Genomic DNA, 18,973 nt, shown 5'->3' with positions numbered 1-18,973 from the left:
GAGAAATCCCACGCTTTTAGTATTCTCAGCTTTGCCTGTGTTTCTGCGTACTATTCATCATTAAATTAGATATCCATAGAATACCTGTGTGAGTCTGATTACTGTTTTGAATAGGCAGTCATTACATAAAGCTGAGAATCTAAAATATTAACTCCTACTAAGAAGCGATTCTTGAGAGGGATTATAGTTAATGATGGCTGATACGTCACGGAGCACTGAAGGTCCTGAGGAACCCACCAGCTCAGCTCCTGAACCCATGGAAGGGAGTGAAAAGCAGGACATCTCCTCAGAACTGTCTGGCGCTATGACAGAACCACATGAGGCTTCTGATGTGGAATCTGACTCTAGTGAGTCAGGATCTAGTGAGGCATCAGGAGAAGGGGCGACTCCAGTGGAATCAACCGGTGAGCTTATCGTGTTAGATGACATTGATGATTCGCAGCCAGGGACATCCTGAAAGTATCGAGTCCCACTAACACCAGGAAAGGACTCCACCGCGATGTCGGGAGGTGGATCGCAAGGAGATTTGCCCACCCCTCAGAGATTAAGGGTACTTGAGGCTAAAATGGAATCATTCGAAAGTATACTGAAGAACCTCTCCATGTCTTTAGAGAACTCGGGGAGGCAAAGGGATGAGTCACACCAGCAGCTCTCCCCCATACCTCCAGTGAGGCCGGCGGCAGGTTGGGACCGGAAACCCACTACAGAAGGGCCCCCATCTCGCAGGGCCAGACCGTCAGTTACTTGGGGCAACAGTCCATGAGTCAATTCCAGCCCACCAAGTAATTCAGGACTTAGCGTACCCAGGGCGGGAATCCAGGAGTTCTCTGTGAAATTCAGTGGCGACCCGGCTAAGCTGTCATTTTTCCTAACCAATATGAGAAGTTATATGAAAGAGTTTGGGGCATATTTTCCCACTGAAGAAACCAAGATTACTGTGATTGCCACCAAACTCAAAGACCAGGTAGCTGATTGGTACATCCAATTGCATGATGCTGACTTGCCTGCTTTGGGTAACTTTGGGTATTTTATGTGGGTGTTGAAACTACACTTTGAAGACCCGTTAGTGAAAGAAAGAGCCAAGAAAGCTTTACAGGAACTCTCCCAGAGGCAGATGTCAGTGGCTGATTATGCCCTGGAATTAAGCAGGATTGGGCCGCGTCAGTCCTTGGATAGGATTGCTTTTACACCAGGGTTTGCAGGGCAGAGAGGGCAGTTGAAAAACATTCCAGAAAAAGAAAGGGATAAAACCACTTCTGTATTGGTAGTAAGAAAAAATACATTAACAGGTCTATAAAATCTTCAGGAGTCAAGCTTGACTTGAAGTAGGTGTTATTCTTTTCTGGAACAGATTATGCAATGTGGAAGTAAAATGTACATTTAAAGATACATAAGTGTGCATGTTTTAATTGGATACTGATGTTTTCTACAAAAATCACAATATGCTTCTCTTTACAAGTGAACCAAAAGCCCCTGTAACCAAACAGAAAAGTTCTATATACAAGATGTCGCAACACCCATAAATAGAGATCATAATTAATAGGACTCAGCAGAGCCTGACATCTTTTTCTTTTGCAAAAAGCAATCATGGAAGCAGCCTTGCTTGATTATGCCTGGCTGGTTTCCTTACTATACTTAAAAGTGGCTTAGAGATTACAAACTTGGTATAGAGAAAAAAATTTAATGCCCTCGCAGTACAACTCTGATTCCCTGCAATTGGGCTTTCCATGCATACACACATCTAATCTTGGACTTAGTTTTATTTTAGCTATCTAATCTTGGACATCAATTTTATTTTAGCTATCATTCTGCAGTGCTTTTATCATGGAGTAAGGGATTCATGAATTGTTTTGGTGTAATGTCCAGAGTGTATGTGGCCATGTGGTTCTTTCTTGGGGTTTAATGACATAAAGCTACTATATCTTCTTGGAAGAGATATATTGTAGTGATATATTTTGAATTCAGCGGCTTTCATTTGTAGCCTAGGTGGATACTATAGCCTCATTTGCTCATCTCTCCAGCTGGCTGCTGTAGAGAATGGCTAAAACAGGGAAAGAGATGAAACGCAACAGTGTTAATCCTGATCACATGTGAAAAATGAGACTTGGCCACTGGATGAGCTAATGTCCCAGGCTCCAGCAGTTGCTCTTATACGTCAAAAGCTTTTGGAATGGAAAATAGATTCTACTGAGAAAAACATTTAAAATAAGGACACTGCAACCAAGGCTTGTTTTTTTCCCCCACTACAAGAATAGGAGGGGGGATTTAGAGGGGAATACTATGATAGTTTTGGGAAAGTATATTAACAAAAACCAAGTAATACACTTCTTTTGTAGCTCAGAATACAGCAGATATGTAAACAACTAGTTCAAATGGCAAATGACAGTGGCCCATTTGAATGTAATAATAAACCATGGCTAATTATTATGTATTCCTTGTTCCCCTCTCTTATAGAATGATCAGGACAAATGAGAAGCTTTTACTTCAGTTTAGAATCACTGAATGTTCAGTAATATCACTGAGTTAAGAAACACTGCAATTAGCTAAAATAAACCAACTTCATATAATACACTTAATCATAGTTATAATTAATGGGGTGCAACATTAAACTGGTCAATTTAAGTTGAAAGCAAAAATCTGAAACCATTGCTGAAGACAGAAGAAAAGAATGGATAACCCGAAACTCTTGCACTTTTGGGGTCCTGGATGCAGCATTGATGCTAGACAGTTGTGTATATCATGTCAAGGGGAACCTTTAACAGCTTCAGCTAGCAAACCATCTGTGCCCTCCTTCTAGGAGAGGGACCTGGATTCAGTGACTCATACACAAAATAACCTCGGATTATTATCATACCCCCTTCAGTGGTGGTTCTTGAAGGTGATCAGAAGTTGTACCTAGTTTAGAATGCAGTAGCAAGGTAATAAGTGATACCTTCCGAAGGTCCCCTGTAATTCTTGTACTGGAACAACTCCACTGATTGCCTGTTTCCTTCCTTATCAAGGTGTGTATATGGGAGTACAGTGTCTTAACTTAGGATCAAGCTATTTGCAGGTCTTCTACTTCCACGTAGTCCACTTCACATTGTTATATCATCAATAGGGCACCTTTTCAGCATCCTACTGCATGTACATTTGACAGGGACACTCAGTTTTCTCTTTATTGGACCCCATGTTATGGAACAAGATGTCAGAATTGAAGCAGGTCTCTTCCTTATTATAGGCTAGGATGGGACTCAGAACCTATTTGTCAACTCATACCTTTTAACTGTCTTAATTTTAATTGCTTTAACCTTTTGAATGAGTACTGTTTTATAACAGTATTGTTTTAATAGTGTCCCTAGATTCACTTTTCCATTGTATTTTTGTTTTAATTGTATTTCTGGATGGGCAGCATATACATTCTTTAAATAAAACAAATAATAAATAAGCCATTGTTTATTGCTACATCCAAGCCAAGCCAGTATTCTATGTGCGCAACAGTCTTAACCTGTTATCATACTGTGAGGCCGTAGAACTATTTTTAGTAATTTAATCAGCCACAAGAATTGGAATGTCAGTCCTTTGGGGCTGTGATTCTGCTACTTACTATGGGTGACTGCAGAAGCTGAACTTCTAGTTAAGAAAGAATACCAACATTTTCTTAAGCATTTTCTCTGTCTGACTCATCTGTGTCAATTGCAGAATTGGATGACTAAGGAAAGAAGAAAGAAAGCCCAGATGGCTTCATCTTTGTCATACCTAATAGTATGTTTTTTTTTAAAAAAAGAAATACAACAATCTCGAAAATATTTGCAGCAAATAAAATGTAACAATGATTGTACATTCTCAGCTTTCTAAAATGTACCAGCCATCTGTCCTTCTGTCAAGCAAATGGCTGTGATCACTTACCAGCTGACTATAGTGCCAGAATTTGAGCTTTTTTGGGAAAACGCTGTGAATAGCATGATAGTTCCCCATACATTCTTTGAAAGCCCTTTATCGTCCCAGTTGGATGCCTTGCTTTCCCTAAACTAGTCATCTCTTAAAGCAATGGAAAAAGATGCAGCTGCTTTAACAAGACTGTCTTGAACTATATTCCTATTGCAATAGGAACTATATTCCTATTGCATGAAAACTGATATCTGGACAAAGAAGAAAGATTGTTCATACCCTGCTTAGAACTAAGAGATGTAATCTTCAGCTTTGCGAAGATAAATGTACTGTCCCAAGTATTCAGGGGCCTACAAAGTTGAAGTTATTAGTAATTTACCAACGAATCACTTATTGACATTAGATTAGCTATGGAAGATTACAGTGAAAGATGTCTACCATTAATTGAAATGTTCACGTAGAACTTTTATGTTTGTATATGTATCCATGAGTATATGCCCTGTATATTTTTGTTTCATTTTCTTTTAGTTATCTTCTGTTTGTATAACTTTCTATATAATTTCTTTCTTTCTGTTTGTTATTTGTATTCAATTAATTAAAGCCCAGAAAAGTGCTTTATACATGTTCTCAGGTGTTCTAAAGCATCTTCCTCAAAAGATTTATTCAACCCTAAGTTTTGGCATGCCTTGTGTATTTATGATAGATTTTTTCTCTCTTAGTTTGACCACAAGAAAGATAAGTAAGAATACACATGGTCACTCTAGTACAGTGTTTCTCAACCTTGGCAGCTTGAAGATGAGTAGACTTCAACTCCCAGAATTCCCCAGCCACACCTTGATGGCTGGGGAATTCTGGGAGTTGAAGGCCACACATCTTCAAGTTGCCAGGGTTGAGAAACACTGCTCTAGTATAAATCTCTCCTGTCTATGTTGTCAGTGGAAGTAATTCCCGTGACATTTCTAAAATCTGTCACTTGGAGGCGTCCTAGCTTACCAGCTCTCTTGCATCTTGTCAGAAGGTGGTGCCAATGACTGGATTAGAAACAGTGAAATTTCTCCTTCATTACTCAGTGGCTGTTGCTGGGTTCCCTCCCTCCCATTCAGAGGGAGCAGAGTTCACGCTCCAGGAATGAAGTGTCTGTCGTTAGGACAAATAAAACAGACGCAGAAGGGAAAAGCAAAGTAGTGAGATTTAAAAGAGGGAGAAATACGACACCAAGCATTTTGATTACATCAGATCTGGTGGGAGAAATAACACATAGCTCTCTGGAATAGCCACCTTCCGGGCGTTTGTTTTGTTCATTACTGCTGGAAAAGGAGGACGAGTGTATGTATATATATGTGTGTGCTTGTTTGTAAAACATTTCAGTTGAACTTCCGCCTTTCTGCTGCTGCTGCTGCTGCTGCTGTGACTTTTTTCTGTCATGGTAAAAGAAAAAGGTAATTGAATTATATGTACCTTGTAGGTTTATACTGAAAGGGCTTGGGAAAGTAGTGGGTCATCCAAGTTCGCTTTTCCATGGTGGCTTTTTTATTATTTCTTAAATTACTTACAGTTTTTGGTGGGCAGTATGATTAAAAGGTAATTGGGCAATTGCTTTTTGTATTAAAGATGTTATTACATGGCATCTGTTCACAAGGTTACCATGAAAGTACCTAGTTAGGAATCTGTTTAACAGAGACCTTGAGACTCAATTGAAATGCAATACAGTTTCAGTCCTGAAGCTGCATATCTTAGAAGTGTCCTATCTTGAAGCTTTACTAGAAAAGCAGTGGGGAAAAAAGAACCTTAAATACCATTTGGTTCACAGCACGACGAAGTACATTTCAAGGGTACTTTTGTATCTTGAAGCGCTGTTGCAATAGGCGATGTTATTCTGAAGCAACTCTTTTAATTTATTCACTTTTAGATTTCTCTGTAGATGTATAAAAGAAAGTGCGGAGGACTTACCCGTTTTAGAAAAAAAAAACACGATTGTAGTGTTTCCAGAAATAATAAGCATTGGGTTGAGAATTGACTCATGGCTGTTTATATAGTCTCACTTATTTTTTTGTATGTTTGTTTTTTGTGTGTGTGCCCTTTGTATAAGAAAGGTTAACTTCAATGCTGTGCTTGTACTCAACAAGGGAGGTATCTAAATACCATGATGATTAAATAGGTAAGGCCTACTTCTGATGATACGGTTTTAAAATACATATTTATTTTAAAAAAAAACCCTCAGGAAACCAGTCTGGCAAATATATTTCTGTGGTGGAAATAAGCATGAAAGGTTATATTCCATATATTATACAAATCAAAAGATTAATGTGGATATGTGGTATAATGGTTAAAGAGTCAGATTAGAACTGGGATACCCAGGCTCAAGGCTACCCTAAGCCACAGAAGCTCACTGGTGACTTTGGGCCAGTCAATCTCTCTCAGCCCAAACTGCCCCAAAGGGTCATTGTTGCAGGGAAAAATGGGAGGAGGAAGTGCTGTGTTTGCTGCTTTGAGCTCCTAAAAGAAGAGTGTGATATAATTCTAAATGAATAAAACAACAGATGTGATTTTTGAACATCACATGTAATATGGAGTAATTGCAGTGAACTTTTAATTTTTTCAGTTCTGGTGCATTTAACAGACTTATACCTGGTAGAAATAAAGTGGAAAGAGTTCTGCACTGAAGTTTTGTTGTGGGAGACGTTGTGGAATTCTAGTTTGTCAGTACTGGAATTCATCCAATAAAATATTGGCAACTTCTTGTTCAACCTGGTTTGTGATTCTGTGAAAAAAGGTTACTACTCAATGTAGAGGAATTTTTTTTTTCCTGAATAACTGGAAATAGTTCTAAGGAAACATCTAGGTTAGGCTGTATTGTTTTGACTGATGCTCAGTGTCAAAATAACAACCACAGTTCTGTGCTCCTTATTTCCCATAAAACTCCCTTTGGTAGTGTCCCTCCTAAATTCCAGGTCAGAGCATATTTCACCAACCCTTGGAAAATGGATGCCAGAGAGTGAATCTGGAAACTGCTGTATGCAATGCATGTGTTCTTTCTCTGTGGTATGGTATCTGAGTCTTGTTAATATCAGAAAAATAAGAGGGCAGCTGAAACATTCATCTTACTGCCAAGAATTAGTGATGATTAGAAATGGCTTAAGTATTGAATGTTCCATAGAAGCTGTTGCTTTTTCCAGCTGTAAATACCACACTTGAACCATAGACTTCATCCACTGACATTCTGCCCCACACAAAGGTTGTGCTGCTGTGGAAAATCACTTAGACATAGCCTGTGCAGAATTCAACACACATACACTAATATTGCAAATTAAAACTTCATATAGGGAGTAGCTTGCTTTCTACCATCTTGCTTCTGTTGCCTAGGTGGAACTCCATCAACCTGAGCGTTCTGAAAGAATGAATTAAGTAAATTTATTGGGTACTCATAAAACTGCAGGTTTCATTTTAATAAGATAAATGTTAAGTGTCCTGACATAGTGATATGGAAATGAAATAAACTTTATATATGTATCTGATACCATTGTTTCATTCCTTCTCACATGGATCTGATTCATTGAGGGGTATATAGATGTGTCCAAATTTATTTTGCTAAACTGTCCTTTCTGTTTGTATCCAAGGTCATTTTTTCCTTTTGTATGAGGCAATGAAAAACAGAATCAGAGTACGTGTACTCATCCATTTCTATCTATGTTTTGAACATCCACCCATCAATTGGAATTAGAAACCTCACTGAGGAATGTAACACAGTGTGTTCATGGACATTCCAGCAAATTGGCAGTCCTCTGTTAACACCATTTCTTCAGTGGAAGTCAACAGTCTGAGTCCTCAGGTTGATGAGCAAATATTAAATAGGCATAATAACCTGAGTTTGCTTTTCTGAAAAGGGTAGTAGAAGTGTAATGCACATTTGAATCTTAATTCTAAAATCTGTAGCAATTTCGTTTCTTAAAAGGGCATCCATCTTGAAAATGTTAGCATGATTTATAATATATTCTGTTTCAGAATATGTTGAGGCTTATGTTTCTTGTTTCATAATGTCATTAACTCTGTGGCATTTTGTAGAGAACACTTCTTCATTTGTATAATAAATGAATTTAATTGGCTTTGACTGTTAAGCTGGTATCTTCGTTCCAACTGGAACTGTGAAGAAGAACCATCATTACATAATCTCAGCAGTTGACTTCTAAGATTCAAATTCCCCAACTTGCCCTGGCTTTTCTCCTTTTTCTTTGTTCACTGGCCCATAGCTAATACTGCTATACTTGCATTTGCTTCTGGTGCTGTCAACATAACACACAATTTAACAATGTACTGTTAGGAGCAAATGTCTCTTTTCTGAACAAGGCCTCTGGTGTTTCCATGACTGCACAAGTTAGCACCTGTGACATGTATTAATACATATATATTTAAGCATTATAAAAATATGCATCAGTATAACATTCAGGAAATGTCTTAATTTTTTTATGTAGATGTCTGCAGCACAGCTTGTCGTCCATCAGATAATTTCCCCACTATTTATGTATTTATTTATTTGTCAAATTTCTCTACCGCCCATCTCGCATACAATGACTCTGGGTGGCTTACAGATAATAAAATGACAAATTGCTAAAAACACTACAATACAATGTAAATATAAGTATAAATACATGTAGATACAGCTACAAATATAAAAATACAGAAAATATAAAATTCAAGGTGGCAATAAGATCTTATCCTTGGCTCCATCACGGTGCCAACCATAATACTGTTGAAAACGTATTTACTGTGAATAAAGTAGGATCATATTCATAACTGGATCTAGTTCTTCCTGAATGATAGAATAGTTTAAGTGGTATAGTAAATAATGAAATAACAAACTAAATTCAAGTACATTTTCAAAATATATGAGAAGCTTCAGAAACAAAGCATATGATAAAATGAACAGTGTGTTGAAAATGATGAAGGATCAGAGTATTTCTTTCATATCCATTTCTATTCTACCTTCCCTCATCCAAATTTAAGACTTTTGTGTTTGTAGAACTTTCAGACTATGTTCTTGAAAGCTGGTATTCTTCAGAAGTTTATCAAACATAAATAATTACATACAGAAGATAAGCAAAGAAAGATGAGCTTCCTTGAGATGCTGATTCCCATACATATAGCAAATAAATGGGATCAAAATTAGGGGCAGCAGCTCAAGTAATTTTTTTCTTGGGGGCATCATTGGATTCTGGCCTGTTACAGACTTTGCCTGATTATTTGTTCACTTAATTAGTAGAAATATTTTCATTTGTTAGAATGGTGACACTGATTTGTATGATGCAGAGGAGTACAGAGCTCTCCTTAAAGAAGGAATTGAACTTATTAGGTAAATGCCAACTTAGCCCTTAAAGGGAGGACAGAATGAAAAAGAAACTCAAGACTGTTTGGTCTTGATGTTTTTTTGTTATAAGTGGGGGAAAAGAGACTCTGTCAGGCTTTCAAGATTCTGTTATGATACTTTTCTAGAAGGCCCTGAAGACATGATTCTGTCAGTGGGCCTGGGGACACCAGGTTGATACGGAGCCAATTATTTTTTATTTATTTATTTATTCATTCATTCAAATTTAATTACCACCCATCTCCCCCAAAAGAGGGACTCTGGGCAGTTTACAATAAAATCAAACTACAGTCATAAACATTAAAATCTCATAAAAATCAAACATATTACAATTATTATAAAATGCAATAAATAAATATATATATTTATATATTTATAAATTATATATACATAATATAATTAAATGGTTAATTCAGAGTGTGTCTGTTGCTGCCAGGAAGGGTGGGGAGGTTTAGTGGTTTTTTTCTTGTTTTACTGGTTTTTAATTCTGTAAGTCATCCAGAATCACTGTGCATGAGTTGGGTGGCCATATAAATTTGTTTAATGAATGAATGAATAAATAAATAAATACCCTGCAACAAATAGAGTAGAGTTCCAGTAATATGTGTTGATATATTTGTTTATTTAGCTCAGTATGTGTGCCCCTTCAGTAAATGATTGGTACATTTATACATGCCAGTGTGTCCCATTATATAAGATCATGAAAGAATGAAGTGCATTAAAGATGTGCTGTGGGCATTCAGAAGTTGAATAATTAGAGGGGCTACTAACGATGCCATTTGGTTTAAAATCAGTTTTGTGTGTAGTTATACAAGGTTGTTATGTGCTTTAGGGCAACAGAAGCCAACATTTTCTGATGTAGGATCCATCTCTAGTCCAGACATACTTTTATTTTACTTACTGTATTTTGGTACAGTAGTGGAATTGTGATTGCAGCTCTCTGTAGGTTACTCTTTAGTAGGAATGTTGAGTTCCTGGTTTGAAGACCAGTGTTCTAAGGCTGTATTCTGGAGGGTAAGTGTTTATCCTCCTTTAGAATCCTGTGCAGTATGCCTGGCAGATAAATTGGATGTGGGTATGATTCTCTAAAGAGAGAAGGTTTGGAAAAACAGTTTTCTACTGTAAAATAAGAGCATCACTTTTTCTTCTCCTGGGTCATTTTCAAGCTGCATCATTGTATCTGGGAAAGTCTGCCTGCTATCCGCCATGTGAAGTGCTGATCTTAGCAAATAGATACTCTAGACATGATTGGATCATCAGCATTTTCTCACTCTGATTAGTTGCTTACAGTACAGATAAAAGTGAATACAGTGGTATCCCTGTTGCAAGTGAAGATTAAAATCCCACCTATTCCCATTTTTTGGGTGCATAATGGCCAAACTAGGAGTGGTCACCTCATTGTCTTTGTCACTTCATTGTTCTCTGAGGGGAAGAGTGGCCCTGTGCAGAAAGAGTCCAATGAGTAGGCAGTATACAGATTGTTGTTAATTAAAAATAGATATATATTAAAATGATGTACAGAAGAAAGTGTGCTGGTCATTGTCTCAGAAGACATGCTTCTTAGATCATCCTTGGGAAAAAGAAAAAATGAAGTCAACTTCATTGTCGCCTGTCTAACATGAAGTCCTTTTTTGAAATGACTGGCTTCCTCCAAAAGTACATGCCACACCTTCCTTTCATACAGAGCGGTTTAAACATTTTTATTTTGGCTAATACTGATGGTGGGCATTCACCATAGGATGTATGTAGTCATGTATTTTAACCTCCTGTTTTGTTTTGTTCTATCTTGTTAAACATAGTCCAGAACTCATGATTGGAGCCATCTATAGTTATTGTAAATAAATTGAATAAATTATCCCAACATGGAAGAATGTATACCATTGTAAAGGCTTACAGACATAGGTTGTGTTCTAGAAAGCTGCATGAGATGCTCAAAATCAGGTCCAGATTACACAGTGTGACTAATGTGATGTAATGTAGTGTGCAACCTGTTAGGTAAGTGTCAGGAACTGGATTTATCACTTGTATGACTTGTTAAAATTTGTAATGCATAAGGTCACTTGCACAGGTGAAGTTACAATCGTGTTATTATTTCTGGCGGCCTTTTATTTTTCAGTGGCTTCTCTGGAATTAGAATAGGTGATTAGTAGATCTCTCAGTGTGTTGTGCATCAAGCATTCTGTGATTGATGCATAAAGAACATTACATCCCTTTAATTAGAATGTTTTCTAAAATAGGCAAATCCCACAAAACACAATAAGGATGATGCTGAGTAAATATGGTAAGTAAATGTTTGAATGTTAGGGTAAAGTGAATAGCTATTAGAACAAAGTAGAAAACCTGCTCGCCCCCCCAAAATAAGCCCCAGTAGGCTCGGTATATAAGGGATTGTGGTACTTGTAGTCCCAAACATAAGGAGTTGGTTGACTGTCCTTCTGAATTATTTAGACTTATGGAAGTGCAAAACTAAACTTGAATAAGTGTTTATTTTTCTGATAAAAATGACTTACTAACTTCTCCCTAGGTCACTTTTCACTATAGATGGGGGTTAATCCTTGTCACATTCCCCCACCCAAGGAAAAACTATTTTTTTCTGTGCCTGAGCCTAATGTATCATGTTTACAGTCTAATTTGTAAAACAAAGCAAGTTGGGGATCAACTGCAAATGATTTTCATCATGTGTGGATAGCTGCTCAAAGGAAAGCATATAATTTGTAACCATGGTTTCTATCTTAAAATCAGAGGTATAAAAAGAACAAACTAAATGGTAATACAGTGGTCCCAGTTGCGGATGGACTGTTAAAAATTACCATTTTTATACCATTCCATTCCTCACCCCCCCCCCCCATTTGAACATGCAGTTGAGAAGACTTGTGTCTGAAGTCAATGTAGCAATCTCTTCATAGCTGAAAGCAATCTGGCTTCTCTGTCAATTTCATCATCCTCAGAACCTGTGTTTTCAAGGTGTTGCTTTTAGAAATCAAGATAAATGAATTGGGGAATGAAGAATGTCACTAATTATGGCCCTTATGCAGAGATTGCTTGCTTGTTTGCTATAGATGCTTCCTTTGATGTGGCTTTACCTTGATGAAAGATTGACGATAGCAGCTAAGGCTTCATAAAGTAATGTGCTAGAGGTGTTTTATCTGTTGATAGTGGTACCCACATGACTTTGATTTCTACCAGCGAAGTTTGAAAGAGAGGAGAAAGGCTCAAGTTTTAGACCAGAGTGCATAACCTGTGCCCCAGAGTCACAGGCACTCCCACAGCCCTGGGTAACTAATCACCAGCTACATTTTCTTCCTATGCTTCTTTATTATGGCTAGATCTTGCCTAATAAAATCTTGGAAACTCGAAAACTTGTTGTAATCATTTCACATGTCTCCAGTTGGCCTAATAAAAGGCATAACCTCAATTGTGGATATCAGATATTTTGGCTCATGTAGCTGATACTGCTTTTTGATACCCTTTCAGGATGCCTCATTCACATTAGATAGTTTTCATTCCTACCAAAGTTGAATCTGTTCCATTCAGATACAGTAAGCACAAACGGCTTATCTGGCACATTTCACTGTTTAAATTGACTCAGAGGTCAATATGACCTATGGTGCATTTGATATGCTTGAAGATTTAAAAAAAAAATCTCACAGCTAGTTACAACAGAGGGTGAATGAGAGCCAAGGATACCAGAGCACACTCAGTATCCTTACAGGCAGGACAACAAAGACACAGTATTAGACTGAAGGCCTCCAGCTACTGGAAAAATATATTCTATGTATATCTAAAGATTTTGATTGCATACTGAAGCACTTTAAGTAAAAAAAAGTAAGAATGAAAGAGAGCACATCATGGTTAAGATGTTACATGTAGAGATAGCAGTGTTTGTGATTGATCAGAATTACTCCCCACTCCTCCTCTATTTCATATTTAACATATTCCTTTCCCCATTATGTCGAAAAAATTACAGTTCAGACCAATAACAGCTGAAAGGTTTCTGAAGGCACATCTAAGCCTTTTGGGACATGTCTGACCTTCTTTCTGCAGATTGTATGCTTCTGGTATAAATCAGGCATGAGAACCCACTGTGTATACAGCAAAGTATGCACACAATATAAGGAATGGTCACACTTTATACAGCCTTCCCCAAAATTGGTGCCCTTCAGGCTGCACTTCAACTCCATATATCATACTGGCTGAGATATTATGAGAGATGGAATTGAACACATTTATTGGATATCAGATTGTTTTATAGCATTGTGTATAAGAGAATAAATTCTTATACCGAAGTGCCTTTTTGTAGACATTTTGCAGTATTTGAAGTGGCCCTGAAAGAAGCCAAAGCACTGCTGAGGTGGCAATCTGGGATCCATGAATTTAGTCTGAGATTTTTTTTTTCATACTATTTGTTCAGGTGGGAAAGTTATGGTTAAATTCTGAGTCTGGCCTATCTGAATTGTTATATTGATCACTGAGGTCAACTCTGCAAGTGGGTTAAGATAGGAAGGAGGAGGAAGAGGAGGAGATAATGCTTTAATGGGAGATATTAATATTATTTTCTCTCTAACAGGATGATATAGAAGGAAAATATAGTATTTGTTTATTCACATAATGTTTTCTAGAAATGTGGCCATTTAATTTCAGTGGCCTGGCATAAGCTTTCCTGTTCTTATAGCCAAGTAATGTACTGTTTATCCATCTTAGCAGTTTTCCTGCAAAAGTGATACAGATCAAGTGAAATAATAGGGCCAGTCCTATCCTTAGGAAAAGTGGTCAGTTGATGAGCAGATTTTTTAGTGTCATGAAAGGACACATACTTTTGTATATGGTTTGTTATTACTGTACAGTAGCTTTATACCATTTTTGATGCGAGTTGTTTATAAGGCTGGAAAAGGGAGACATCTTAACCATGGAAACTCACTCAGCCCAATCTACTTCACGAGGTTGTTGTTGTGGATTAAAATAGGAAAAGGTAGTGCTATGTACACTGCCTTGAGCTCTGGAATGAAAGGGAATAAATAAATAAATAAATTTCCTGGTTTGGGTACTTTTCACAGCAATATTGGTTAGAGATGGGAAGATTATAAGAAATAGAAATTGTGAAGAATGTGGGGGAATAGCTCTGTGACTAGAGGCACCCCACATGGTGACTTTGCAGAGCAGAGGTATTGGAACCTGTTATGCACTTTCTGTGTGGTTACTGAGTTCATTGAGATTATTGGCATATACTGCAGAAAACCAGAATTTCCTTTTTTACAGTGTCAGCAGGAGAGGGCACTTGTAACTGTGGTTGTGATAAGGCAACAATTTAACTTAAAGAGGTCCTGGCTGACTCTTAATGAACTTCTTTTGAAGGTGAAGCTACTACCTACATTCTGGGCTCATATCTCCTGCTTCCTTTAAGGCGTCAAAGTTCATATTTTGCTTATGATTAGAGTAATACTTATGCAATTGTAATCCTTAGACCCGCACAGCATGGTTGAAATGATTCCAAAAATATGTTTCTAAACAGAATTATAGAAACATAGAATGTATGAATTGGAAGGGACCGTATAGGTCATTTAATCCAACCCTTCCTCACTGCAGAAATCCACTTGATTTCCCTGAAAAGTCCAGTTGTCAGAAAATCTCCAGTGAGTTTGAGTCCACTATTGTTCTAGCAGACTGTTCCATTACTTAACAGCTCTCTTACCATCAGGAAATTCCTCCTAGTGTTCAGCTTGAATATCCTTTCTTTTGATTTCAATATTTTTTTATTCCAGTGCTCAAAATGATAACAAGCAGGTTTAGCCCATTTTTATTGGCTTTGGGTAAAATGTATTGTGTTGACTATTGTCCAAGATCCTGCCCAGATGAGACATTTAGAAATGAAAATCTCTGACAATATTGGTTTTCCCCCTTTCACTGCTCTCTGCCTGTGAATCCTTTCTCCTGAATGCAGGGTCGTCTCTGTTAGTGCAAAGATTCCAATGGGATCAAGATTTTCAAATACTAGCTTCTTGTTGAGGAGTTGTCAGGCTCTGCCTGCTAACCAGTAAAGACACAGACACTAGCGTGGGCTTAGGTTCTGGCTTTATTGATAGAACAGAGTGCATGCCTTTTAGAAAAGCTGAGAGTGAGTGGAGCGCGCCGGAACGAGATTTAAATAGCCCGCGCCGGTCAGCGCTCCACCCCTTCTTACTTCGGGTGCGCCCCGAGCCCCGTCGGTTCCGTTGCTGGTAGGTGAGGGGTCGTGGAGCCCCTCCTGTGCTCCGGGCGTTTCCTTAATTGCTTCCCTGGCCGGTGATGGTTCATTGCCGGGCGATCAGGTTCGTAATCTCTTTGACAGCTCGGGCGCGGTGATCATGACAGGAGTTGTAGTCAGCTGCCTAGCTTCAGTTAGAAATTTATGGTAAGCATAGCTCTGTAATTGCCAACGTCAGAGAGTATTGTTGGAAAGTGGTTTACGACATATAATGGTAATATTAGAAAGACCATAGCCATTTTTACTTTGGAGCCTTTATTTCAATCAGTACATGAAGATTTTTTTCAAGCACTTGATCATCACCTAGAGATGTGGGAGTGTGCCTTGTGTGCTTACCAACTTTCTTCCCCGTACTTTGGCCCTACACTTGAGCAGACACATGATTAATCTGGTTTGAGTACTAGCGGAAAAGTCAGTATGAGTTTTCAAGCCACTAATAGGTTCTTTAGCATTTTGCTTGCTGCTTCAAATATTGGGCAGTCTTCCCAGCACCGTGTGGAGAAAATAAGAGAGAAATAACATTCATTTTCAGTGAGGATTGTAACCCTTATTTGCATTGGGCACCTATATAATATGAATCATCCTACCAATGACATGATGTACAGGAGGGAGGGAGGGAGGCTCTAGAGCATGAAAGTGAACAAATGTATTTATTTAAAGGTCAATCTAATTTGTGGGACAAGCTGGCACATATGAAAACCACTATGAGTACTATAAAGTAATTATATATCATTGGCTCCTAGAGAAATCCATTTAAGAGTTAGTATCAGAATGGCATGCATAAAACACCTCTGATTTCTGCAGTGTTGTACTAGAGCGCATTGACATCTCAAAATATTAGAATGTAAGCAACTGAGGATCAGCCAGTTACTGCTGCAAGTTCTACACACTTGACTTTTCATGTCAATGGGTTCTGAATGAATAATGTTATTTTTAATAGCTTGGGCTTGCCCTTTTATATACCCATCTACCCTTTTGTGTAAATAATGTGTCACCACAGTTGCCAGTTATTGTCATCATGTTTAGCCAACAACCCAGTCCTTAAGTTTCAGAAATAGAACTTCTTTCTTAAAGATTAGGGTGGCTCATTGAAGGCTGAGTTATACCAAAGTCTTTTTTAGAAATAATTCTAACTGAAATATTAGTAGGCGTTCCTTTTAGAGTCCTCTGTACTTATATGGATGAAATAACAGAGGACTGTAAATAGAAATCTAAAAACCACTAATTGGGGAATGAAAAGAGGAAAAACATTTTGTATTCCTAGTCATTATGTTCTAACTTTAAAAAAAACAGTGGCATTATTATTATATTATTTCTTGCTTGTTCTGTATAAAGTACTATAAAACAGGTGCTGTAGGCATCATAATTTTTTTTAAAAAAATAGAACAATTATTCATTGTTCACAGTCATAACGAACAAGAATTCTCCAGAATTCTTATGAATCAGCAAATAAGCAGAAAGTTGTTATAGGCTATTCTAGTTGCTTCCAGTGATTCCTTCCAGCAGACATTGCCAACAAATCTAAACAAATGGTTTGCTGGTTGTGTTATATGAACAAAAAACCCTGAGTTGTTCCTTTTGGAACTTTCTCAGGTGGAAATATATTTTAATTTCTCTAGTATTTGAAAATTGGTTATTGATCCATTGAAATAAAAGGAGCAGTTAAAATACTTTCATAGCCAAGTGCTTTATGAATGTTCAGAATTACAATACCCTTCAGCCCTAGCCATAATGGCGTGGTCAACATAATATGATTTCTGGTCTAAAGAGTTGGAAGGTACTAGTTGTGCTAGAGCATGAAAAAACAGCTCTTGGGGCTGTCTGCAGGAAGCCGGCACAGTAAAAGCCAGAAGGAGAGTTGGTGAGTTGGACTACAGCCAACAGTTAATGGCTGCCCTTACCATTTCTCTCTCTGTCACACACACACACCTTTTCTGAAGGTGTTCTGAGTTCTGAACTAATCTCATGCAGAAGGCTTTTGAAATTTGATTGAAGGTTAGATACAGTTTGATTTAATGTCACAGATACTATAATTTCCCAAGCCCAGTTGATCAGGCAAACAGCTATGGATAGGATGTTATCAGAAGCATATGTTCTGGTATGAGGAAGTGATCTTAGGAATATCATACAGTTTAATATGGTTTTCCATAGCTTTCCAACCAGCTTTTTAGAGTATTTATTGTTTTTTAAAATATGTCTTCTTTCAGTAATCATTTATGAGAAGTAGAAAAATGTGTACATTTAATATTCAAAACTTGTTTTTACAGTGGCCCATCCTCAGGAGCCTCATCACTCCACAGAGAAGCCAGCCATCCACTGCCACAAATGTGGCGAGCAATGTAAAGGAGAAGTGCTTCGAGTCCAATCCAAGCATTTTCACATCAAATGCTTTACCTGCAAAGGTACTGTAATTTCATTTTCTTGCCACCCTCTGAGGCAATCAAATTGTTTATATTTCTTTATTCAGAAGAGATTGGCTGGATCCCTTTTATGGGTTTCTGATTGGGTTTAGACCCATGAAGAAAAATATAGAAAAAGAACATGACTTAAATGTACAGATAAAACTGTTCCTTATATTTGTGTCTTTGAGAAAGAGAGAGCGAGAGAGAAAGAGAATGCCACCTAGAGTCACATGGTCTAGGTTGGGCAGCTATATACTGTAAATGTTTTAATAATAATAATACAAATGTCAATTTCAGTAGTTTTCAAATATTTCCACATTTGAAACTTTAGAGTTTATGTTAACAGGTTAACAGTTATCAGGGCTACCCAAACCCTCAAAAAATATTTTACAATGTGTGGGAGCTTGTATAAAATACTGTTTGGACCATTAAAGCATATTTTTTCCTGGTGTGCAGTTGGAAAAGTTGTGGTTTGAATCAAGCTGGTTTGTATGTGCTGCCACATGTTACAAAACACCTCTTTCAAATGTTTGCACAGCCTTAATAAACACTCTGTGTGTGTGTGTGTGAGAGAGAGAGAGAGAGAGAAAGAATGTATCTAATAGACAGAACAAGCAAATTTGTCCAAATTTATCAAAAGTCTTATTTGCCCCTTTGTTGAAAATTGGTTAATTCAAAGACTGGCAAAGGGCACATATCAGCAATCCAATGCGGCATGAATGGTATAGTATATTCAGCTGCATGCTAATAAATGTATAATTACTAGCTCTGTTGGTTCCATTGCCACCATTGTGCCACACCCTGCCAAACAGCTAGTGGGCATGCTAGGCATCGTGGCTCAGCTTGTTCTCAACTGGCTCACAAAATTCCTGGAAATTTAACAATTGGTTCTTGAGAGCCGGTACGAACCGGCTCTAGCACACCACTATTATAACTGTGAGTGAACAGTTGAAAATGAGGCCCTGGCCAGGGCACGAGAGAGGCCCTGGCAGCCCCGGTGTGCAAGAAGGCAGTGCAAAGAAGGCCCTAGCGGGTACAGTAGTGGCACATGGTGTGGCAGGCGTGGCAGTGGCTGGCAGGGCTGGGTGGCAGAGGCAGCTG

General features: G+C 38.0%; 1 protein-coding gene across 1 annotated transcript in view; it reads left to right on the top strand.

Moving 5' to 3' along the window:
- The window catches only part of ABLIM1 (actin binding LIM protein 1), a 222,432-nt gene that overhangs the window by 81,277 nt on the left and 122,182 nt on the right, over positions 1–18,973 (top strand). Inside the window, exon 3 of the mRNA XM_063307206.1 lies at positions 17,738–17,872. Coding sequence (XP_063163276.1) covers positions 17,738–17,872 — 135 coding nt within the window. The remainder of the gene's footprint in view (positions 1–17,737; positions 17,873–18,973) is intronic.

The sequence above is a fragment of the Candoia aspera genome, chromosome 6 (assembly GCF_035149785.1).
Source record: "Candoia aspera isolate rCanAsp1 chromosome 6, rCanAsp1.hap2, whole genome shotgun sequence".
Lineage (NCBI taxonomy): Eukaryota > Metazoa > Chordata > Lepidosauria > Squamata > Boidae > Candoia > Candoia aspera.
This window is presented reverse-complemented; position numbering and strand designations above follow the sequence as displayed.